Source organism: Megalops cyprinoides, chromosome 2 (assembly GCF_013368585.1).
Source record: "Megalops cyprinoides isolate fMegCyp1 chromosome 2, fMegCyp1.pri, whole genome shotgun sequence".
NCBI lineage: Eukaryota > Metazoa > Chordata > Actinopteri > Elopiformes > Megalopidae > Megalops > Megalops cyprinoides.
The window spans coordinates 12,725,039-12,749,221 of NC_050584.1; the positions used below are offsets into that span (position 1 = coordinate 12,725,039).

At 44.8% G+C, this 24,183-nt stretch overlaps 2 protein-coding genes across 3 annotated transcripts in view; one reads left to right on the plus strand and one right to left on the minus strand.

Moving 5' to 3' along the window:
* lancl2 (LanC lantibiotic synthetase component C-like 2 (bacterial)) overlaps nt 1–6,788 on the plus strand; it is a 38,531-nt gene extending 31,743 nt beyond the window's left edge. For both annotated transcript variants that reach the window (XM_036521036.1, XM_036521037.1), the window contains 2 exons: nt 318–390; nt 1,473–6,788. In XM_036521036.1, coding sequence (XP_036376929.1) covers nt 318–390; nt 1,473–1,549 — 150 coding nt within the window. In that variant the 3' untranslated portion in view covers nt 1,550–6,788. The remainder of the gene's footprint in view (nt 1–317; nt 391–1,472) is intronic.
* A 2,630-nt stretch (nt 6,789–9,418) lies between these two features.
* vopp1 (VOPP1 WW domain binding protein) overlaps nt 9,419–24,183 on the minus strand; it is a 57,029-nt gene continuing 42,264 nt past the window's right edge. Inside the window, exon 5 of the mRNA XM_036521978.1 lies at nt 9,419–12,897. Coding sequence (XP_036377871.1) covers nt 12,710–12,897 — 188 coding nt within the window. The 3' untranslated portion in view covers nt 9,419–12,709. The remainder of the gene's footprint in view (nt 12,898–24,183) is intronic.

Below are 24,183 nucleotides of genomic sequence, written 5' to 3' on the forward strand. Positions count from 1 at the left end.
AGCCACAGGTGAGATGGACAGCCTCTCTGGGTCTCCCGCACACTTAGCCTCAGCGGGGGATGGCAGCTAGAGGAGGCGTCCATTCACCCTCCTGTCATTGTGAAAGTCAGCATAGACTGTGGTCCGGCTGCTGCGGAATTGTCTACTGTGTTTTCTGGGGTTGTTCCCTTATAGTTAAATGAGAGGTCTAAAGTGCTCTCCCTGCGTAAATGTCCCTGTCTCACTCAGGGCAAAATGCAGAGGTCTTACTTATGGGATTGTGCCATGGGGCATGCATTGAAAGCGGTGGTTTGACCTGTTTGTTTTTTTTCCCCCAGTTTGCTGAGTGGTGCCTGGACTATGGGACGCACGGATGTCGCATTCCGGACAGACCATACTCCCTGTTTGAAGGTAAGCCGGCCTCTTTGTCTGTCTCCCAAAAAGTCATCGTTTGGAACGGGCTCGAGGTTTCCCCTCCCGGTCCAGTGCGTTGAATCGGCCTGCCAGTCTCTGCCCATTACAGCAGTGCAGATTGGCACCGACCTGCTGATGTTCCTGCCTTTTACCCAAGCACCAATTACAGGGTTTAAAAGACTCAGTATTTTATATCCTTCTTTAAATTGTTTCTCTGGTTCAGTGATTGAAAGGGTAGAATCACACTTAACTACAGATTGACAGTGCATTACACCTGGCCTGTCCCGCGCTGGGGATTGTAATTGGGCAGGCTGTTTGGCTTTTACATTCTCAGCGTGAGCACGGGCCGCTTTCTCTGACGGCAGGGCCAGCAAACAATGGGGCGGAGAAAAAGATCAAAGGTAGCGCTGCTAACGCGTGAATAATTAGAGCTGTCAGCCCTCTGCCTGACTCATCTACAGAAGGCAGCAAATAGCCTCACGCGCGGCGCTCCATCGTGTGGGCAGCTCTGCTCATAATTCTGCTGCTCGTTAAGGTGAACAGGGCTCTATTCCAGAAGGCCGCTTCTGTGAGGGGAAGCTCCGGCTGCGCTCACCCGAACTCCAGTGCAGAATGGAAGTTCACCATTATGAAATCACAGTAAAGTAAGCTCCTTGGCGTTGGCTTGGCGTTCATAGAGGGTGTCTGCTGTCCCCCCCCCCCCCCCCCCACTGAAGTGTTCGGAGGGACCCGGCTCGCTCCCTGTTGCCTAGGTAACAGGCTGCCTGAAGCATCTGGGTGGAGCCGTGGGCTGTGATTGACTCCCCCACTGTCTGGCTGGCCACAGAGAGCTTCTTACACACCTGCACCCACCTACCCAACACACATGACATTGTCTCATAATGCCCTACCTAGCACACACAAATGAAATGTCCACAAATGGCATATTGCTGAGCATGGAGCCCGAAATCTGTTCAGTTTTATTATCTAAACTGTGTTGGGAATGAAAATGCCGAGCCTTGCCAGAAACAGTAATGAGAAAGAAAGATGTGATGAGAAAACTCTTGGACAAGATTAACGCTCTCTCTTGTTTCTCTCAGGTATGGCGGGGGCTATTCACTATCTCTCCGAATTGGCCAACCCAGAGAATTCCCGTTTCCCTGCGTTTGAACTTTGACCTGTGCTTTTTTGCACCGTTGACTCTGTCCAGTCTGACGTGTGATGGGAGTGCGGAAAGCGGGCGGGGGCCTTCGATTCGGACGTCAGCAATGCTTCTGTGACAGCACAGTGCCTCAGCCCCCCTGCTCAGAGCTCCCCGTGGGCATGGACGCAAAAACAAGCCTTCAGCCTATAACTCTTTAACACCGTTCCCGAGTCCGCGTTCCTTTCGCTTGCATCCCACGCGTTAAGCCTTTTTCGCGAGCGTAGAGTACGGATCTTGTCCCTGCATGCCTCTGCCAGTGTTTCCGCGGCGTTCCCGTCCCGAGGGGGCCACACCCTCTTCCTGTGTGTGTCCAGCCCCCTCCTCCGTGTTTTTGTGTAACGTTGTCGGCCCCGAGCCCTGTCGATGTTGTCTTGTCTGTGCATGGGGATGGCCAGAATGTGCCCTTGTGCGGCTGTAGTGAAATATAAATGTCTAACAACAACAAAGAACACTAGATAAGACATCTTCAGTGTGTGTTAGTGATGTGTGTCGTTCTGTTTTACTTTGGTCCGCTGACGAAGGAATGGAAAGAAAAATGGGACTGAATAAATGCCATTTCTGGCGCATTGTTACTTCAAGGGTGTCATGTTATGTGGGTGCTGTGCAATTAATTTGGCCTCATTATGTCGTTATGTTAATTAATAACAGAACTGTAGGGTGATCGCAAACCACTGCTCTCGAGCTGTCCTCCATTCTTTTAAAGAGGGGACACCTCAGTAGGGCATTCACGAGTGCTGTTTGGCATGTTTTTCCCCTTGTCCAAAGTGACTGATAAGAAACGTGTGCTGTTATGCTGGGTGCGATTTGTCTGAATGTAAACGCTGTGAAATCCTCAAAGTGCTTCGAGCACTGCACAACATACGTTAATGTAATAAAATGTTACCGGAAGAGGAAAAACGAGCAAACATCTGAGCATCTGGGTCAGAGAACGTCTTTATCAGGTCTCCAGGCATGTGGGTGTGTTCATGGAGTGCTCATGCGAAATATTAACGTAGAGAAAACTGCTAATTACATGTGGCCCGTGTGTGCCTAATCTCGAGAGCCTTTAATTCCCCTGCCGAAAAATCGAGGGCTCGCATTCGTAAAAGCTTTTAGCAATGAAAGAAGCGCTGAAGTGCAGAAAGTGCAGAAAATTTTAAGAACAGTGAGTGGTTTCCTCTTAGGTTTAAGGGTTGGGCTAAAAGTGGTCCATGAAAGCCTTTTAGGATATAATTATACTCTTAAAGCACAAGGAAGCGTACCGCAGCTTCAACCACAACCGGGAATCCCAGTCTTGGAAATGTCTGCAGCAGGTCACAAAAAAGATATTTCCACTTCAGAGTTTTCTTGCAAGGAAAAGTATTTCAGAGCAGTGCGGTGACAGGGAGCTGTTGAGAAGACACTGATTAGATAGGGCAGTTCTGTTTTTTGGCAGGCTTAGCTGGGGACATCACCTACCACAACAAGTAAAGCCATCTCTCTGATATTAAGATATGAGGACTGTATTATTTGGCAAATTGAAAAAGCAGTAACAATGTGGGACTCCTGCATGAAATAATTGTGCAGGTCTTGGACTATAAACAGAATCTGTATCCTACACTGTATTGGTGTCATTGGCCCCATTTCATCAAACAGTTTCAGGAAGGTAAGTTTTGAAAGCTGAGTTTCTTAGCTCTGACTTCCCTATTTCATGTGCTAGTTACACTCTTGCAGCTGGCACTCTTAGCAGGTGTGCTGGATGTGAAAGAAGACTGTGTCAAGCTGTGCAGTGGCCTCTTTACTCCCAGTATATGTTCCCCTTAGAATTCAGCTTACTCCTGTTTGCGCTTCCTCTGTCCCCATGTTCCCCCTCCCTCCACCTGCTCGCCCAGGTTTACTGTAGAGCTAGTATACACTGTAGCGCCACAAGCTGTCACCTGAAATATCTTGTCTATGGGAACCTCACATATTTGTTTTTCACTTTATTTCAATGGGGGTTTTCTGCTGAGCATTGGTTTAATATTCAAATATGTAAATACTTTTAGTAAGATTTCTGTTATTCAGCATCTATTAATGGTGGCATTTGACATTTTGACTGAGCACATATGCTACATGGGTACATAAATGAAGTGCACTAGAGGAACATGTGCCCAGCCTAGGCCATTATTAGGAATAATCTTGTGTATTCATGAACATCACATGGCTTTCTGTGCAAACGCATTAAACACACTCAGTTTTAAGTATTAGGGCTGTTACGACTTCACTGGAACATGCTCTTAGGGTCAGTGAGTACAGCCAAAAGCATAGCTTTTCAGTAAATATTTTTAAGAATACTCTCGGAATACAGGCCCTGTTGTTCGTTGGAGCATAGAACAAACCCAGCAATCAAAAGCACCAATAAAGCACCCAGCCTAGGTTGTGCAGAGGGACTGCCGGGAAAGTGATGAATGCTCGCAGTGCTCGTCTCCCTGCTTCACACATCGAATGTGCTTGATTTGTCACATGCTACATCTCGGGCCCGCTCCCTCAAGGGCCCGGGTAGCACTAATGTATGTCGCTGTCATTCTCACCTTCCGCGTCTTTCCGACATAATTGGGTTGGTGCAGTGTAGCACCAGAGTGGGCTCAGTGCGACGTTCAGACAGCTTACTGTGCACAAGCCTCTCGTTTCAATCCTCTCTCGACAGTAGTGAACCATACCGTCCCCTTTTATTTTAAGGCAAGGCCACTCCTCTATTGGACAGAATTCAATTAACTGTAGGATTGTTTGTACTTCTTCAAGTAGGGGACATTTATGTGGTCTTCTTTCTTAATGTTCTTTGCTTGTGTTCTTAAAACCTTCACTGCTATTTAGCTTTTGTTGGGCCTGGATAAAGAAAGAAAATACCTATTTGCAATAATATTGAGCTATATTTGGATGTGAATAACAGTGTTTTGGGATGTGGCAGCATGTTACCGTGGCATTCCTTCACCCGATGAGCCCTCCCCTGTTTTAAATGATTAAAGACATAAGATGTTCCGTTATGTAAAAATGTTGACTTCGCATATTCAGTCAAATACAGCTAGACACCCACAAGGCATGTCACATCTTGAGGGATTAACAGCCTCTGGCTGTAACCAAAGATTAGTTTTCCCTTTAAAAAAAAAGAGTTCTCTTTAAAAAAATAATAAATGGTGTAGTCTGTAAGTATATTCAGTACAATTCATCAAGCACAGTGGTTAGGTTTAATTTAGGCTTTAAGTTTCAAAGGAACCAACGCTCTTAATGCTAAACCGGTGACAGTAAACAGTAGTGTCTGCATCTTTCTTCCTTCATATGCACTGCAATCAATGGCCTCTCTACGTGTCGCATTATTTTTCTGAGACTTCTCTGCTAAATATATTCTGTATTTGAACGATGTTGATAAAGAAAGTCACATTATATGTGAGGTGGACATTGTATGGTGTATTTAAATGTGTCCTGTGAAACTACAAGACAGAACTGTAAGGCATACAAGTCCTCATTTTAACTTGAAATTAAGTTTAACATAAACTGATTAAAGGTTTAGGTTTGAGGTTATAGGGGCAGGTAAGATAAAACAATGCAGCCCCGTGGTCTCTTCTTCTTATCGTGTCCAGTAGCAAAGTAATCTATATAAAGTCCATCCATAAGTTCACGCAGTTCTTCCGAACATTATTATAGACTGCTAGGCCAGTCAAGTGGCAAGGTGAGGCCAGCAGAGGGCATGTCAGGAGGTGGTCCATGGTTTGTTGGTCTGTCCCACATTCACAGCTGGTGTCTCCATTTAAATGACCCCATTTTGCTCTGCTGATCTTGCATCCTCTGGTGCGTGACCTCAGGCGATGAAGACACCTCCACTGTCTCCATGAAGCATCAGCTCCCGGTGGGTTCTCACTGGCTGGTAGCTCCATAGAGACGTTTGGGGGCAGGCCCTGGAGTCTCTCCTGCCACATAGTTGTGCACATAGTGCTAGCTGTGATGGAACCTGCTGGCAGCACATGGTGGAGGAAGGCCTTCCTTGACGGAAGCCTTTGTTCTGCTGGCTGAAGAGGGGCTGTCTATGGTCGCTGGCTTGGCAGGATCTCTCTCTTCTGCTTGCTCTCCTCACATCTGGAGGTGCAATACCTGCCAGGATTTAAAGACTGTTCGTATTGTTTGGTCTAACGCACCCGGTGATCATTCTGCAAGTACTGTTGAGGGCAGAGTCAAGCTTGGAGGCGTGTGCTGATCTCTCCCATACTGGACAGGCATACTCTGCAGTAGAGTAGCAAAGGGCTAGTGCAGTAGTCTTCAATGTCTGAGGATGAGCACCCCATGTAGTAGAAGTCAGTTTGCTGATGTTATTTCGAAACCACACTTTAGACTTGGTTTTCTCAATGTGCATCTTGAAGGACAGAGTTCTATCCAGGGTGACACCGAGATACACAGGGAGCTCACAGGACTCTAAAGGAGCTCCATTCCAGCACACTTTCAATTGCCAATTACCTTCAGGGTTCCTTAGGTGAAATGCGCTGACTTGGGTCTTGGCGGGGTTAGCATGGAGATGGTTGGCCTCGTAGTATGGAGTCAGCTCATTGAGAGCATTGGTGAGGCGTTGCTCCACCACTTCAAACTCCTTATCTTGCGAAGCAATACCTAGGTCATCTGCATAGATGAACCTTACTGTGTCATTGCTTCTTGGTTGGTCATTTGTGTAGATGTTGAATAAGCGGGGTACCGGGACACTCCCTTGAGGTAGACCATCCTTGAGTCTTCGCCATCTGCTCTTCTTACCACCTAACTCAAGAAAGAACATCCAGTTTTCCAGCATGCTCTCGATCCGTTCTGTCGGGCGGATGTCTCTCGTTATGTCCAAGATCTTCCAAGCACGTATGGTTGACTGTATTGTACGCTGCAGACAGGTCAACAAAGACGACGCCTGTCACCATCCCTATCTCACAGCCATCTTCAATGTGCTGCGTGAGGTTGAGAAATTGGCTGGTGGTTGACTTTCCAGGTCGGAAGCCTGCCTGTTCAGGGATGAGGCGTTCAGCAATAGCTGGTGCAAGACGAATCAGGAGGCCACATGGTCAGTGTTTTAAACTGTAACAAGCTATGCATAGTTCCAAAGTAGCACTAATACATTTATAATAGATTATTATTGCTCAGTTGGATTTGTTACTTGTTACTGTTCTTTCTTCCAGGGACGACTTCTTAAACATTTAAACCACATATTATCAAACCAGAACTGTATCAGATTGTAATCTGGTTGTTGTGTCCAGTAATAATTATTCCTTTTTAAAGGTTAAATTAATCATCTGAAGAAATTGTAGTATTTTTTCCTGATAATTTCCATCCACTTTCAGCTTCATGTAGACATCAACTGTCTGTTAAGTAGTTTCAATTTGAAATATTAGCCTGATTTCTTTTTTTGTGACAGCAGTCTTAGGGAACCTAATTAGGGGAATAAGCCTGATGCATTAAGGGCTAAGAATCTTGCCTCTATGATTTGTAAAATGTTTAAAGCCGACACTAATTTCTGCTTGAATTTTTTGTATGTTCCTGGCAAAACGCTGACAGAGAAAAAGCAGATCTGTTTAATTGGATAGCTATTCAAATCAGCAAATGAGTTTTATTTAAATAGGGGTAGGAATTTTTGACAGTCATATTGCAGATAAGAAATATCCAAAGTTTTGGCTTGCATTCGCAAGACACAGTCATGCTTGCTAATCACTATCAATATGCACTTCATCTGTAAAAGCTTTGGGAAAGTGAATGCATTGGTGACAGTACATGCCACTAGGTGCTCTGACTCACTCCTGTAAACCCAGGATGTGATATATGTGTGAGAGCCTGTAAACCCTACAGTCACTCTAAACCACAGCTGATTTTTCACACCACTCGTTGCATCATTGTATTCGGTATCGGGAGTCAGAGGGTTCGGAAATGCTGTGAACTGGTTGAGACTTCTAAAGAAAAAAAAAAAAACAGTGCTCGTCTGAAGCAGCATTTTGTCTAATTCAGCGAGAGCTTCAGAGTGTTGAGAAGTGCAAAGAGCAGGAGGTCCATAGGATGTGGCGCCATGCCGTGGACATCCTCACAGTTGAAGCGGCTTCCAAATGATGATGAAATGACCTGGAGTACGGTGTGTGGCTTGTTAACTGTCACATTTAAAGGGATCTGTTCAACTAGCTGAAAAGAGTATTTCTTGGAGCTTTGCATTGTAATTTTAGACCTGAGATCTTACACATCTCCTCCAGTGGCCGCTCACAATGCTGGTCTGTTGTGCCAAATACGGATTTCATTTTGGGAAGTGACGGCAGTGTTCCTTGTGCAGCGGTCTTATTACTCTTGTGTTGTTTTGTCTGGGAGATAACCTGTGTGTGGTTCTTCTCCGTTTGTCAGTTTGTCATAGATGAAGTCAAAAAGTGTTTTTTTGAAATGCTTTGCAGTCCTTTACTGGTCATCTGTAGTATGAATGTTTTAAAAATGCTTCAACTTGTGCGTACTTTGCTTTCTGAATTGCTTTGTACAAATGTTGTTTTCAATAAAATGCAAGACCATTTTACTGGTTGTGACCCCACTACTTCATAGTGTCAAGAGTGTTACCCTCTGAAATGTCAAACTGAAATAAATTTTTATAATGCATGTAAATTGCAGTTATCCATTTATTGCTTATTGCCAGTGTTCCATTTATCATTTTGAGGAATTAGAGGTGTCATTGTTGTATTAAACATTCTGTTTAGATTTTGTAATCGTTTGGCATGTTTTTCTGTGTGTCTGTATTGTATGTGTATTTAATTTGACCATGCAAAAACTCAGTTCTTTAAAACCATTATTTAAAAGATCCACATTACTCTGTGCATATATAACTGCTGTGTTGACCACATTCTGACAGAAAAGGACCATGATTAGTTTCCTTTAGCCCTGTTTGCATTAATAGTGATTGTTCCATTGGATTTTTTTTTTTTTGATTGATGTTTAGGTGTTAACTGAAACCATAAGTCAAAAGATGAGGTTTACTGAAGTAGTACATATGGAATGTTTAACTCATTATTTTCATAATATGTAACTTAAAAATATTTATAATATTTGTAGTAGTATTTTCAAATGCCTCACCACAATGACCTCTGTACTTGTGCAATGGGAAAAGTGAAGGTAATTCTTTTGGCTACAATCAGTGTCAGTGTGTTTTGCATAGTTTCCCACGGGACACCACAGTGAGGCAAATGCTGATTGGAAGATAGTCTCCACCAATGCCATCTAAGCACTTGAAGAGTCACAGCGTGCCTGAGAGATGAACCCACAAACCGCTGTACTGGCAGAGCAAGGCAACTGTGGGCCCCCAGTCACCGTTGACTGATAACATGGCTGGACTTGAACCTGGCCTGTGGTGCTCAGCTCATGCTAGCGGTGAGGGCTTTAGCTGACTGATCCAGTTGGGAGCCCCAATCTTAATTTCATTTTAAAATGTTATGATGCACATTTGTCTGTTTTTGTAATAGGAAAATTAGAGGTGCTAACTATTGTTACCATAAGGTAGCTAACAAATTGCATATGGAAAAAAAAAACGCAAGATTTTTTTCTTTGACAACATATTTTTAACTGTTTTACTGGATGTTTTTATATGATTATTACTAAAAGCTAATCTTAAATTTTGAAATTCAAAGTGTTTGAAAGTCTCACCTGGCCAGTGTCCATTGCTGTGACCACCAAAGAACCGAAAAAACAGTTTAAAGTAGGTATGCAGTTGCATTCTTGGAAGCAACGGAGAACCCTTATTTGTTCTCAAGAGAAGGGAACTTTATTTTATTTCATAATCAGGAAATGTACTTTTTTAATAACATAATTAGATATGACGTCACCGCACCAACAGTGAAAGCAAATCCTAACTCTACAAATTACATCTGAAACCATCTCCAAATTGCATAGATTAAAATGGTAAATTAATATGCGCAGTATATTAGCCAAATGTATGAGCAACAACATCAAAAGAAATACAATAACACTTTGTTTGTCATAAATAATCCCCCCTCCCCCAAAACTCCATCCTGTTGCTTCTCCACCATTGTGCCTGCACAGGAACGATAGGACACCCGACTAGCAAGTATGGAAACACAACACAGAACTGAGCAATATCCTGAAATGATATTGGGATAATAGGATGGTGACTGGGTATCCTCGTCGATATGCCTACATGAATGCAAAGTTCACAATGAGTAATCTGTAGGGGATCCACGTTAGCTTATTACATGGGTTCAGCTGAGAGAGACCGGGAGGGAATGGATGCTGAGATATTGTTTCAGTGAAAAGGGGTAAGTGGCAGTTGCCGTTATTGTAACTACCATTTTGTCCATGTGGGATTATTGCTGCCAAGAATGACGTGATTCTCAACAATATCATATTCAGTAGCTCTTCCATTCAAGCGGACTGTCTCAAAGCTTCACCTACTAACCTGGGCACTTAAAAATGTAAAATGAAGACTTTGTCAAGTGAATCTGGCTTGCTGTTCAAACATTGGCCATGTTCACATGCAGCCAAACATTCATTAATTTGTTGGAATGTTCAGTAATTTGTAATAATGACCTGAACATAAACAAGCTCTATATAAGACAGTATTTGGGGGGTGGGATATACTGTTAATATTCATTCTACTAACAGAATATTAGCCAACAAACATCAAACATATTCAGAATTCTCAGTCCATTTGCATTAATATAATGTGCTCCCACATGGATATCACAAATAACTGGATACAAAACAATATACAGGTATTAAAGCAACTAGTGATCCAATATGAGTATTACGAATAACTTTTCAAAAGATAGCGGCAAATGAGAAATACTTCTGTCAGGGTGATATTGAACAATAATTTAATGCAATACTGTAGTGATATCTGTTTGTACTGTTGCTACTTTTTAGAGGGTGAGACCATGAATGTTCAAATCTTAAAACTGAATCAACACTTTTTTAGACTAAATTAAGTCTGGATATACACAGAAATAACGAGTGGAGCATTAACTCTAAACATGTAACCAGCTGATTTAGAATATTCACATATTCAAAATTCTCAATTATTTGGAATATTGCCTGCATACAAAGGTGGTCATTACAATTTATTCTGCTACACTCAAACCACCATCTGCACATGAATTTCAAAGAGCTTAATGCATTTTGATGATTCTTCGTTCTGATCGGTCTTGGTCACGTGATTAAGTCGGTTTCACAGGAGACCGCAGCTTCAACTGTTGCTTCTATAATTATCATGGTAATCGTGTTTGGCTCTGCAGGGAGAAGTCTGGGTGTATCCCCCGCAGTTCTAGAACGGGACATGCACACTGCCTTCTGGGGACAGCCTCAAATCAAATCTACCCATCTCTCCTTCAGGAAAACAGGAAGTGAGCATGCTGTTGAGTAGCTCTCGTGGAAAGCTGTCGTTACTGCTGCTGTTTTGGTGGGCGCCTGCTTAGTAAGTGACGGTCGTTTCCCACTGTTGCAGTCGATGAAATACCTGTGTGTTTCTCTAAGTCATTTTGCTTTGTTGGGTGGGTGAACATTTTAACTGAACTTTCCACGTGAAGGCATCATGCCTGATTTTTATTTTTTTTTATTTGAAATGGGTCAAGCCAGGTTTAAGATTGTGTGAAGCAACCAATTTTACTCTGCAAAACAAGCACAAACCAGAAGGGCCACCAACAGTCAGCTCCACACAAGTACTTATGTCAGTGCATAAAATATTGCATAAAACAGGCCTGTCCAATTTACCACCCGCTGCAAACAGATTTCAACGAATGTAACAGTTGTTTTCAAATCTTGATGAGTTCGCTATCCCTCGCAAAGACTGCACATTTAACTCAGCACTACTCAATCCCTGCCGAGCATTTATGAATAATTTTACATTTCTCTCAGAGTGGTAGCGGATCACAAAGTCAGACCGCCGACCTATCAGAGAGAAGCAACTCATCACATTCAACTGAATGCCTTCATAAAAAGCCTTCAAGCCATTAAATTCTTAACTGGCTTATATTTTCAAAGATGGTGTTTAGTTCTGATTTGTCTCCTCTACTTTTTGCAGACCCATTTCATACAGTGAGTTCTCTGTCATATTGCTCCCCGGTTCCCAGTTTCTTGAGCTCTCCTGCTCCCCCCCTTCAATTATTTTTGCAGGAGACTGTGCGTGAGCTCAGATTAGTTTACCCACTTTCAATTTCACTGAATGCTACTCAGAATTAGACAAATGGCATCTACCAGTGAGCATAATGGCTTCATGAATGTCCCTTCTGCGAATTAGAGCTCGCTTTAGGAACAAAATGGGTTTTGTGGCTATGCAATTAGATGCCTGATGCTGGAGACAAAACAGACAATTGGAGTTCTTGGTTTGGAGCCAGCTGGGCCTGGTTACCACCCAGAGCACTGGAATCTGGTCTGGTTTAGCAAGAGGACCTGCTTTCCCTTAAAAAAAACCCTACCAGCCACCACAGAGGCACTGAATGATGATATGGTGTGTTCTGAAGCGCACCTAGTAACGTCACCTCCTCTGCTGGTGTTCCAACTGAGTAATTTAAAAACACACCACATCCACAGATTCAACCACCCACACACTTCGCTCAGACAGAGCTCACCATGAACCCAGATAGATCCCAGAGTGAATTAGTCCCTTTAATTGTCCGGTCCTCAGTGCACTGAGGTCTACATGACAGTTGAGTCCTTCCAAGGCTTGTCCAACAGTTCAACCAGGCTTTCGCCACCTGGCTGCAACCACTATAGCCTTGTCAGCGGGGATGGGAACTCAGTGTTGAGAAGTGAATACTAGTTTCCTTGTTGTTTTTCCCCAATATGTGTAAATTTAAAATATTGTGGAGAAGAAGTGAAAAAAGACAAAAAGCTGGTGTAACGTAAATTCAGAAATGAAAACAAAAAAAGAAACGTGTTCGACTTGCCTACACGCGGTCTGCACTACGGGGTTTCGGACAGGGGCTGTTTACAAAGACATCACATGACCTTTTTTTTCCACCGGCGGCTCCTGCCCTCGCCGTCGGGGCACTGTTCAAACTCGCGGATCTTCTCCCTCCGCCCCCTTCCCCCTCCCCGCCCACCCGAACAGCGACCGGCTGTGCCGCACACGTCACCACAAGAGAAACGGAAAAAGGAGGGGACAGAAGGGATGCTGCCGTCTCCGGGGCCTCGCGGCCACGGCTACTTCTTCTCGGGGGTCTTGAAGACTTGCTCGTAGGGCGGAGGCGGGTGGTTGCAGTAGGACGGCGGGGGCGGGTAGGGGGCCATCATGTGCGGGGAGTTGGGCTGAACTTGGTAGGCGGGGGTCAGGGGGGTCATCATCGCTCCACCTGGATCACCGAAGGTCTGCATCCCGGGCTGCTGGGACCCTGTAGGGCAGAGAGAGAGAGAGTGAGAGTGAGAGTGACAGTGAGAGAGAGAGAGAGAGAGAGAGAGAGAGAGAGAGAGAGAGAGACAGAGAGAGAGAGGGAGAGAGGGAGAGGGAGAGAGTGAGAGTGAGAGTGAGAGGGAGAGGGAGAGGGAGAGGGAGAGGGAGAGAGGGAGAGGGAGAGGGAGAGGGAGAGGGAGAGGGAGAGAGTGAGAGTGAGAGAGAGAGAGAGAGAGAGAGGGAGAGAGTGAGAGTGAGAGTGAGAGGGAGAGAGTGAGAGAGAGAGAGAGAGTGAGAGTGAGAGAGAAACATTTCAGGGACCTTATCTGCCACAGCTGGAAGCTTCTCCTTGAACACAGAGCTGGCTGTCAAAAGATTAGACAAGTGCTCTGCTTCATTTTAAATGCATACATTAGAGCTATTTCATCCTTTCCCTCCAAGACAACTCTTGAGTTTGGGCTTCACATTCTGAAGGGCATTATGCTCTACTTCTGGCTCCAATCTGGGTGAAACACTTAAGAGTCTCAAATGATCATAACAGAGTCATGAAGACAGAGCCTGATCCATACCCCCAAAGGCCACGGACAGCGTGATTTCTCAACAAAGGCTGCGATACTTCACATGTCAAATTAAGCTTCAGAATGCAGGCCTGCAGATGGCAACAATTACCGCGGTTTAAAGGAAACTGTGTGGTTACTTAATGTCTTTTCGGAATTAAATGCTTCACAGTGGCCCATTCAGCTTAAAGTTTTAACATCTCTTGACGTCAGTAAAAAACTCAGTCTCTGAGCCCAGCAATTACAGTAGCAAATCCAGTTATGAAATCGATACGGCGCTTGATTGACAGTGGGAAGAAGTCGAGCAGTAACAGGCAACCGTGAAATGGGCAGTCAGCACATGAACATTTGCAAATGGAGAGCGGGACAAAGCCTTGGGAACCTCTGCAATGCAGTGACCTGTTTTCGGGAAGCACATTCATCGCAACGAGAGGTTATAAGGAAATGGTTATCTGCTCACTGGAACGGGCGACATGCCGACGGCATGCAGAGGCGGGGCCAAACAGGCCAGGCCCACGAAGCATATTGGCTTTCCCACAGAGGTGTCCAGGTGAGCGCGGAATATGTTTAGCATGCTGCCTGAGGCAGCTGCCCGGCCATCTGTGCACACTGTCATAAAGAAGCAATTCTGCACAATCTCTGCGAGTAGAAGGAGGAAATGACAATGGGGTGGTGCAGGATGCCTGCCAGCAGGCCAGCTTCAGCTGCAGGAGCAATGTGTGTAAGCAGGTCTGTTTCTCTCTCCTTCCCTCCCTCCCTCCCTCATTCTCATGCAATTTGCACAGCCTTCTTGTGTTTTCATTGAGCTGAGATAAACTAGTATCTGTAACATGTGCAATGAGGTTCACTCAAACTGAATGTGAAAGGTGGTGTTTTTGCGATCGACTTTTTAAGTCTATATTCGGTCGCATTTTTTTCCGTGAATCAGTCTGTCAGGTTGGGCCCTAATAAGCGTGGTTGGAGGAGAGGAGTCGTGCCGCCTAACGAGGCGGCGGAACTCGGCTGCTGTCTGCGAGAGCTGCTCTGCGGCCGGCGTGTCAGTGTCAGCGCTGTGGTTAATGCGGAGCATCAGGCGCATGCGGAGAGAGGGTGAGGGTGTGCTCCTCTCTGCGGCAGCGGCGCGTCTGGGCTATCTCTCAAACAGGCTGGAGGGCTGCCCCTGAGCGGGCTGGGGGTGGCGCCCGCCTCGTTAGCTAACGAAGAGCAGCAGGCCGCGAGCTCTGCTAAATCACCGCTCGCTTGCGCCCTTCATCACGTACGGATGGGGGCTGGAGCGGGGTGGGGGTGGGGGCGGGGGTGGAGGTGGGGGCGGCTGGCAGTCCTGTTTCATGTGGGAAGCGAAGCGTCTAGAATCGGCCGAACGGGATCCAGAGAGCGAGGGGGTACGAAGGAGCAGCGCATGACGAAACCTAATGAGAGGGATTACATCCAAACCCCCCTCCCCGGACTCCCCCGTGCCGTCGGAGGGGCGCCTGGCTCCCCGTCAGTGCACGGCCGCTGCCAGGCCCCCGTGGGGAGCTGTTGTCACTTCCCTCCCACCGCCCTGTCAGCCCTCTCCCTGCTGCTGCCGCAGATGCCCCTTTCCCCGCCTGCCCGCCCGCCTGCTCCCTCGCATCCACTCACTCCCAGCGCCGGCGCTTTATTGTGGAGGATTCACACTGTGTTTGTACTCATTTGATAACCTTCACAACAATGCGTATAAAAATGCTTGCACTGAGCTTACAGTTGCCCTGGTAAGGAACACAGGAAGAAGCTCCTCGGATTGCAAGGTGCCAGTGCCCTAACCGCTCCCCGATTACCGCTCCATAATCCTACATTTCCCACACCCCTGCTGAGCTTTGCGGCCTAGAGTTCAAATAAATGCGTTCTACGGGTGTCTGTTTCTAAGCCAAAGTACGGAGGCTTGAAGGCCAATCCTATCCGTTCAATGGAGAGACACTGATTGGGTGTCCGTGGACCATGTGTTGCAGACATCTTAGTAGATGAGTTGCTAAGGTGCATCATGTATGTAAAATGCATACACATACTATGTGCATGGATTTTAGTAACCTTCAGGTACATCAGACAGCAACATTAGTATACCTTTGAGGGTTTGTTTTCCTGCAATCACAATCAGGGGAAACATGCTTCTGTTCTGGCTTGAAAGTCTAACATAAATGGATGTGGGCATTGCCAATTATCTGTTAAATAATATAAATATGATATAACATATATAAGTCATTGAGAATATTTAGGATTGATTGTATTAGCATTATTTCAGCACAGATGTACAACATAAACAGAAGGCAGAACAATAAGCTTTTCTTCCAGTACACTCTACAGTGGTAAAATCCAAGAACAAAATCAAGCAACCGCATATTAGACAGGCTCTCGATACAATTTTCTACATGACTGACGCTTATAATGAAAGTTCTCAATTATTTTTACTCCTATCAATAGAAAAGTTTAGAGGGCTGGAGCAAGGTTAGATGACCTACTTTCTGTTAGAAATGTCAGTTGAGTTTGGCTGAACATTGGAAAAAGTCACAGACAGCCTAAAGCAGGGAGGGCATTGTGGAATTTGCTATTGGTTTCAGCTCAATTTAACAGCGTATGGAAGCATCTCTATGGTTCCCCGTTTAATAAATCGTCTAATCAGTAGCAGTACACAGCTAAATAAATTACTGTCCATGGAAATAAGGTCATATTTCGCAGAATTGTGGCTGCTGAATAAATATGGCAAACAAAAGAAAAGCATTGTTGCTGCATTACAAAGGATCTCTTCAGATCCCTCAAACATGAGCACAGATAGGATGTAGGATTTACATATTTTTTGTTGTTATACTAACGTGTATCACAAAATGCTTTTGCATTGTATGCTTTTATCCTTAAATTCAGGGCAGGTAGACAGCCTGGTCCAAACCGAGGTTGTGCCTGCACAAAGCTTTACGGACAAACTGAAACATAAAGCGATGGCACTCGAGAGTGACATTTACATCGCTCCCACGTTGTCTGTGTTCTGTCGTGCCGCAGTTTCCCTGTTCAGAGGAACAAAAGAGGGTCGTCCCGCAGCACGCCGGAGCCCGTATCAGATGAGCCGAGCTCTGTCCCCGGTCCCAGTTTGGGCGGTTCGGCGGGTGACCCCCCCCCCCTCCCCCCACTCCCCTCTCCAGCACGCTGCTTACGGAGTGGCACCAGATGGGAGGACAGGTTGCAGATGTCTTTTTCTAGGTCCGTCCTGCAGCGCTGCCCCTCTGATCACTGGGTCTCCTCCAGCCCCTTCCCCGTCCCGCTTCAAAAAACACCCGGGATCAAAGGTCGCTAATAACCTCCACAGTGCTTAAAAAACACTTCCCTCTCCCCATCCAGCCATTTACCAGGGTGCAATTTCACGCATTGCAGGATGTCCTACTACTCCTGACTGCCAGCTATCGCAGTTCTGGTCCTTTAATTGAAGAAAAGGGGAAAAAAAGACGCCCACAGTGTAATGAACATGCAGCGCTCTCTAAATTAGTCCTACCGGACCACAGATAATAAGATCACGCACCTGTTGCGGGAGAATTCTGAGAAAAAGAGCTCCGGAAGGGACGGCAGAGTGTTGCACTCACCCGGAAGCTGCCCCATGGGAGGCACGGCATGATGGATGTTAAACAGCAGAGGCTAAAGGGAAGTCAGGTTACCCAGACTCCTTTCTGTCTCCTCTGAGTGCAGCAGCCGCTGTGCTCAGAACCCTTAACCTCCTCATTTATAATTAAGCCCCGTCGAAGACAGCGCTCTGCTCTCTCAAAGCACCATTGTTCCTCCTGAGTCACGTGACCTGTAAAGAGTCACTGGGAGATGAAGCGTTTTACAAGATGTGGTTTGTCTTATTTACTCCTGAACATAAATGGCTGGGGAATATAAATAAAAAGAAAACAAAAAGGTAATTGCCCGAATAATACTAATTCAAGATACATCCCTTCTGCTTCAGTGAAAATGCTACAATCATACCACAGTTGATGATAAAAGTGCTTAAGAAAAGTTTAAAAAGTAGCAATGAGTAGAATACATCTATTCAGACTGAGGGGAAAGTCCTGAGTCATCTCAGCTCAGCAAGTGCCACCCACAGACAAGGCAATTACATTTATTGTTGCAATGTACTTTAATGGAACAATTACTGAGAATTCATATTGACAAATTGGTGCACATTAGCTTGCAGTCAGATTAGAGGTTTGGGTTAGATGATGAGCCTGCTGAGAAGTAGGGGGTTAGATGATGAGCAGACTGAGAAGTTGGGGGTTAGATAATGAGCTGGCTGGCTGAGAGGTTCTGGGAAGATGACAAGCTGGCTGGGAGGTTGGGGGTTAGATGGTGAGCTGGCTGAGAGTTTTGGGTTTAGATGAGGAGCTGGCTGAGAGATTACAGGTAGACAAAGAGCTGGATGAGATGTTGGGGGTTAGATGATGAGCTGGCTGAAAGATTGGGGGTTAGAGGGACAGTCGGCTGACGGTACTATCCTACACCATCAGGGGGGCAAGGAGCGTGCGGCAGGTGAGCTCTCAGAAAGGCGACTGAGGAGAGCCCTGTGCAACCGTCAGCAGTGCTACAATCACTGCATCTCATGCGTGCTGCTTTGCTGTTGTTTATTTCTGAGCTCCTTTAATAAGGCTGTGCTGCAGTGCCAGCTGGCCTCAGTATAGATCTTGTGAGTGTTTCAGAGAAAATAAATCTGCCATCAACATGGATGATGTAATAGATGATGTAATGAAAAACAAAAATCTTTAAAATCGGTAGGGTATTGTACCTTAGGCTAATATTAGTATAGTATAGTATAGTATAGTATAGTAGCAGTATAGTAGCTAAACTATGTGTTCTGTCAGTGGGTATCAGCAGAGGTTTAAAACTGTGACCTGATTCAAAGGCTTCGATGGCTAAAATGGTAGGTTACTTGACCTCAGAAGTCTTACTGTGTCCTGCTTTTAACATGCTGTCAAATAGCTAATAAAGACCATGATCCATGGTGAGCTTGCAGATCGTAATATTGACAAAGCATAGGTCACTGTGTAATGAAGCCACAATCTTCTCCTTTCTCTTCCTCGCGTCCACGAACAGGGGTTTCGACTTCCAGACTGGGGTGGACTGACATGAGGCCACTCTCCGCCAGCTTGACTCCTGCTACTTTGTGAAATAAGTCACTGGTGCAGATCGAAATGCTTTAAGCTGCCATAACAAGTGCCCTTCACATAAATGATGGGATTATGAAAGGGACAGTCATATTATTCCTCCTTCATTTTCCACTGCTTCACATTGGGGAAAATACTGCAGAATTCTCTGTTTAAACATGGACTGAATACCATTTTGGTTCTTTTGAGCACCGTGAGGGAGTGCGGGGGTGGGTGCCGTGGGAGTCAGCTTCCGGACTTGATAGCTAATTGCCTGGGAGCTCATACCAATTCTATGGCCTGAAGAAGTCACAATGACTCCCTCTGGACGTGGCGCCATTTCCTTATTGAACCCGACAGTACTTAGAAGCAGCAAGCCAGCACTGAATGAGTGCGCATTAAAAAGCCTATTGTTCTGTATTAATAAAAGGGTATTCCGGTGTGCAGTTCCCCGGACAAACGTGAAGCACCGAGTTGTACCCACTAGGTGACCAGAACCAGACTGATTTGGCCAAAAAACCAAAAAGCTCCATAAAAATAGAGCTGTCTACAGGACACTGGATGTTCCTATCCCAATGTTTCAGTTTTGGAAAGCTGTCAGAAACAAATCAGCTAAAATAGTTTTAATGAAATATAAACACATGACAACCCCTGAAGCTTAATTTCACCCACACTGCACATCTGACGTTCAAGCACTCACCATAAAAACAAAACGGATAAGCAGAAATTACAGGGAAGCTACTGTTAGAACAAATCCAGAAGCTGTTTCACAAGTATTCCTATCACTACCTTTGGAATTATTTGAGTGGAAATTTAATTTACTCTTGGTGACCATCTTGGATTTTGACTAAATCACATTTTCCATCACTTTGTTCCTGTCTTTGGATTTTGCATCATGTGGTATTGCCCCCAAAAGGTACAACACAAAAAAACACCTCAACTAATAAGTGGGGTTTTGAGGCCATCCCTTCCAAAATGTTGAGTACTAATGAAAAGATACTTTTGAGTGTGTGTTTTTTGTCATTTGGTATCATATCTTAAATGCATGTGATAGCTGAAACTGACATCACTAAACACTGCCCTCAAAAAACTTTGTCCGGAAAATTCTACTCTCTTAGCCTAGCTGGGAGAAAATCTTAATAATGACATGCCTTCTGTAAAAAAAGCTTTGCCACTTCTTGCAAAGCAAGACAAATGAAAGGATCAGGAATATTTTTAAATACATAACAAGGTGAATTTTGACCCTGTCAATACTCGCTCAGGGAGAAAATCAACAAAGTTATTATGGGCCGCATACCCAGCTGCACAGATTTAATCAAGAATGGGCTTCGATGCCCGGCTGAGATCTGAATCATTGTAAACCTGATGAAAAGGTGCAGTCTGACAGAACGGTGTCATCAAATGGGGGTTTAATGCATTCCACAGTGGTCTGACAGCCGAGATTCATTACCCTCTCAAATCACTCCAGAAGCGAGACAGTCCCATGTAATTGGAGGCACGAAACATAACATCAGGGAATCTGAGATAATACAGATTGTGATAGAGGGTCACGCTCTCAATCAACTCGTACAATCAGCTCCCAACCGGGTTCAGTAAATACAGAGTCTCAAGGCTGACTCGGTGGCAAATCAATATGATTTAATGTCTACTCTGAGAGACTGTTGTTGAAAGGACTGACAGGGGGTCTGCAATGACTGATAGTTTAGCCCGCCTGACGTACTCCACCTATCATGTTAATAAGTGGAGATGAAGGGCCGAGCTCCAGCCACTGCTCAACAGCACGGCTGAAAGTGGTTTCCGTCCCTGACTTAATTTATTCTATAGGCATTGCATCATTCGTTTTCATCACGCTTTTCCATATGCGCGCTGGATTACGATCTGTTTTGTTTGATGCAGTATTTACTTCAACGACTTCAAGCGTTTCAAGTTGCCCTGCAGGGGGGCAACCGCTAAATGACTAGGTAATAACAACACTATTGAAGAGAGATCTAGAAATAAATATTTGTGTCCACAGTTGAATCAGAATGCCATACAAACATGGTAGGTTGTTGCGTTTGGTCTTCTCTTTTTGACTGCAAACTCGATGAAATGCAGCCCCTGCCGCAGCTCTCTGTCATTAGATCCGACCAATGAAAGCTTATTCTCAAGCTTCTAGGTTGCTACAGAGATAAAGTGAACATCAAAGGAAGCGGATATGGAAACCGGAGCAGCATGGTATAGGTGTCCCTTTGTGCACATACACCGTGAACTCTAGGGAACAGTTTTACTGTCGGGCACATCTGTTTCAGAGATTCCTACAACAGTGTTGCCATAACAGCAGAGTGGCAGGGAAGGGAAACAACAGGATTTCTCCAACATGGTTACAAATTACATTATTGGAGGAGCATTTTCTTGTTGATTTTACCAGGAAACGTCATTGTTGTTGTTTGCCCCAAATATTTCAGTTAAAATACTGTTACAAAATACCTTCTGCAGAGGAACAGGAATGGATCAATTCTGCTACAATTCCAGCTGGGTCGTTTAGGGATCAAAGCTTCCCCAAAAAGCACTTAATGGACTTTAACGAGGGGGAAACCAAATCTTCCATTGCCATAATGCAGTCTGCTGAGGAGTGCACCATCTCCAGCTGATCTTAATACATTCATAATGGGACGGTTCAAAGACACTGGGATTGATTCCAAATATCAAAGACTTTATGCTCCCTCATTTTACAGGTCAGACCCATCTTGAATTGCAGTTTTGCCAGAGGGCGAGTGTTTACCCACTTTATAAGATTTATAATTACAGCTAGGCTGCACATTTCTGACAAGACAAAGGTATATACTAACACCATATCTTTTCCTGGGACCATTTTGGTCAATAGTGTGTGGGTGCTGGAGAATGGCCAAAGAATGGCTGAGACCTACTGGCAACACATACACAACCTGATGCTTTGAGGAGAGAATTTTTGTAATAGCACTGTAGGTGGAGTATGGGCTAAAGACAAAACAGTGATTGTCATGTTTGGATACCTTTACTGTCAAAAAATAAGGGGCCAAATTTGATTATACTATTTTGTTGTATTTTAACCAACTTCAAATCAGCCTTTTGAACACATAATATATACTGTATCATTAGTCTGGCACCGTTGCTAACATTACAGTTGTGCTTACTGGACCTTAAGTGCCACAGCTGGTCATGTCCTTATCTCTTAATACCGCCCAATAAACATTGCTAGACTCCACTAAAATATATCTTTCCAATGTGTGCTGAGTGTCAGTCTCATCTAGTATTTTACACAGCAGCATACTATTAATACAGACCGGAGTAATATTACTTGGGAGTCCTGTAGTGTTCATACCAAAACGACTGGCGGTCCAGCTTCCTGCTGCTATCTTTTTAATATACTACTGATAAACTGTGTTTTCCCAGTCGGTGGCCTTCAAATTGCACTGATCTGAGTTCAGCTATGAGGAGTTTTTTCTTCTTCTTGTGCCTGTGGTGTTTATTGGTTTCCAGTCTCCCTAGACTGCTGGCGGGGGAGTTCCATGTGCGGGCCAGGCGTGCGACTGCGTTCCCCGGCCCTCCCTCCGTCCCCTTTCAATTACTGAGACGCGGCGGGTAATCGCGCAATCAGAGCCGCCGTGGCAGTGCAAGGGAGAGAAAACGAGTGGGGAGTTCGGAAGCCCGGCCTCTCGTAATTACCTTTCCTTTCTGAAGCGCTTAATGGGCTGTTTTCGTCCGATGACGTTAAATGGTGATTATACAAAGTACGGCAATCGGTGACATTGGCTGAGTCAGGCGGGAGGCTCAGCGGTGGCAGGCACAGGGCCACTGCATTTAAACCAGTGACACACACCCACACCAGCACGGGGAACGCACAGCCGGGGACCTACAGTACAGCGGGGTGACCAGGAGTGATGGACATGGTGGCATGTAATGTCCTGCCTTGGCAGAAACGTTATTGCCATGGCGACACGATGGGGGCGCATGTGTGTTTGTATTTGTGTTTGTGTGTGTGTCTGTGTGTGTGTGTCTGTGTGTGTGTGTGCGTTTGTATTTGTGTGTGTTTTTGTGTGTTAGTGTGTGTGTATGTGTGTGCATTTGCATTTGTGTGTGTGTGTGTGTTAGTGTGTGTATGTGTGTGCGTTTGCAATTGTTTGTGTGTTTGTGTGTGTATGTGTGTGTGTGTGCGCGATTGTATTTGTTTGTGTGGGTGTGTTAGTGTGTGTGTATGTGTGTGCGTTTGCATTTGTTTGTGTGCGTGTGTGTGTGTGTGCGATTGTATTTGTTTGTGTGTGTGTGTTAGTGTGTGTGTGTGTGCGCGATTGTATTTGTTTGCGTGTGTGTGTGTTAGTGTTTGTGTATGTGTGTGCGTTTGCATTTGCGTGTGTGTGTGCCATTGTATTTGTTTGTGTGTGTGTGTATTAGTGTGTGTGTATTTGTGTGTATTAGTGTTTGTGTATGTGTGTGCGTTTGCATTTTCGTGTGTGTGTGCCATTGTATTTGTTTGTGTGTGTGTGTGTATTAGTGTGTGTGTATTTGTGTGTGTTAGTGTGTGTGTATGTGCGTGCATTTGCATTTGTTTGTGTGTGTGTGTGTGCGATTGTATTTGTTTGTGTGTGTGTGTTAGTGTGTGTGTGTGTGTTAGTGTGTGTGTGTGCACGATTGTATTTGTTTGCGTGTGTGTGTGTTAGTGTGTGTGTGTGCGCGATTGTATTTGTTTGCGTGTGTGTGTGTTAGTGTTTGTGTATGTGTGTGCGTTTGCATTTTCGTGTGTGTGTGCCATTGTATTTGTTTGTGTGTGTGTATTAGTGTGTGTGTATTTGTGTGTGTTAGTGTGTGTGTATGTGCGTGCATTTGCATTTGTTTGTGTGTGTGTGTGTGCGATTGTATTTGTTTGTGTGTGTGTGTTAGTGTGTGTGTGTGTGTTAGTGTGTGTGTGTGCGCGATTGTATTTGTTTGCGTGTGTGTGTGTTAGTGTGTGTGTATGTGTGTGCGTTTGCATTTGCGTGTGTGTGTGCCATTGTATTTGTTTGTGTGTGTGTGTTAGTGTGTGTGTGTGCGCGATTGTATTTGTTTGTGTGTGTGTGTTAGTGTGTGTGTATGTGTGTGCGTTTGCATTTGTGTGTGTGTGTGCGCGATTGTATTTGTTTGTGTGTGTGTGTTAGTGTTTGTGTATGTGTGTGCGTTTGCATTTTCGTGTGTGTGTGCCATTGTATTTGTTTGTGTGTGTGTGTATTAGTGTGTGTGTATTTGTGTGTGTTAGTGTTTGTGTATGTGTGTGCGTTTGCATTTGCGTGTGTGTGTGCCATTGTATTTGTTTGTGTGTGTGTATTAGTGTGTGTATTTGTGTGTGTTAGTGTGTGTGTATGTGCGTGCATTTGCATTTGTTTGTGTGTGTGTGTGTGCGATTGTATTTGTTTGTGTGTGTGTGTTAGTGTGTGTGTGTGTGTTAGTGTGTGTGTGTGCGCGATTGTATTTGTTTGCGTGTGTGTGTGTTAGTGTGTGTGTGTGCGCGATTGTATTTGTTTGCGTGTGTGTGTGTTAGTGTGTGTGTGTGTGCCATTGTATTTGTTTGCGTGTGTGTGTTAGTGTTTGTGTATGTGTGTGCGTTTGCATTTTCGTGTG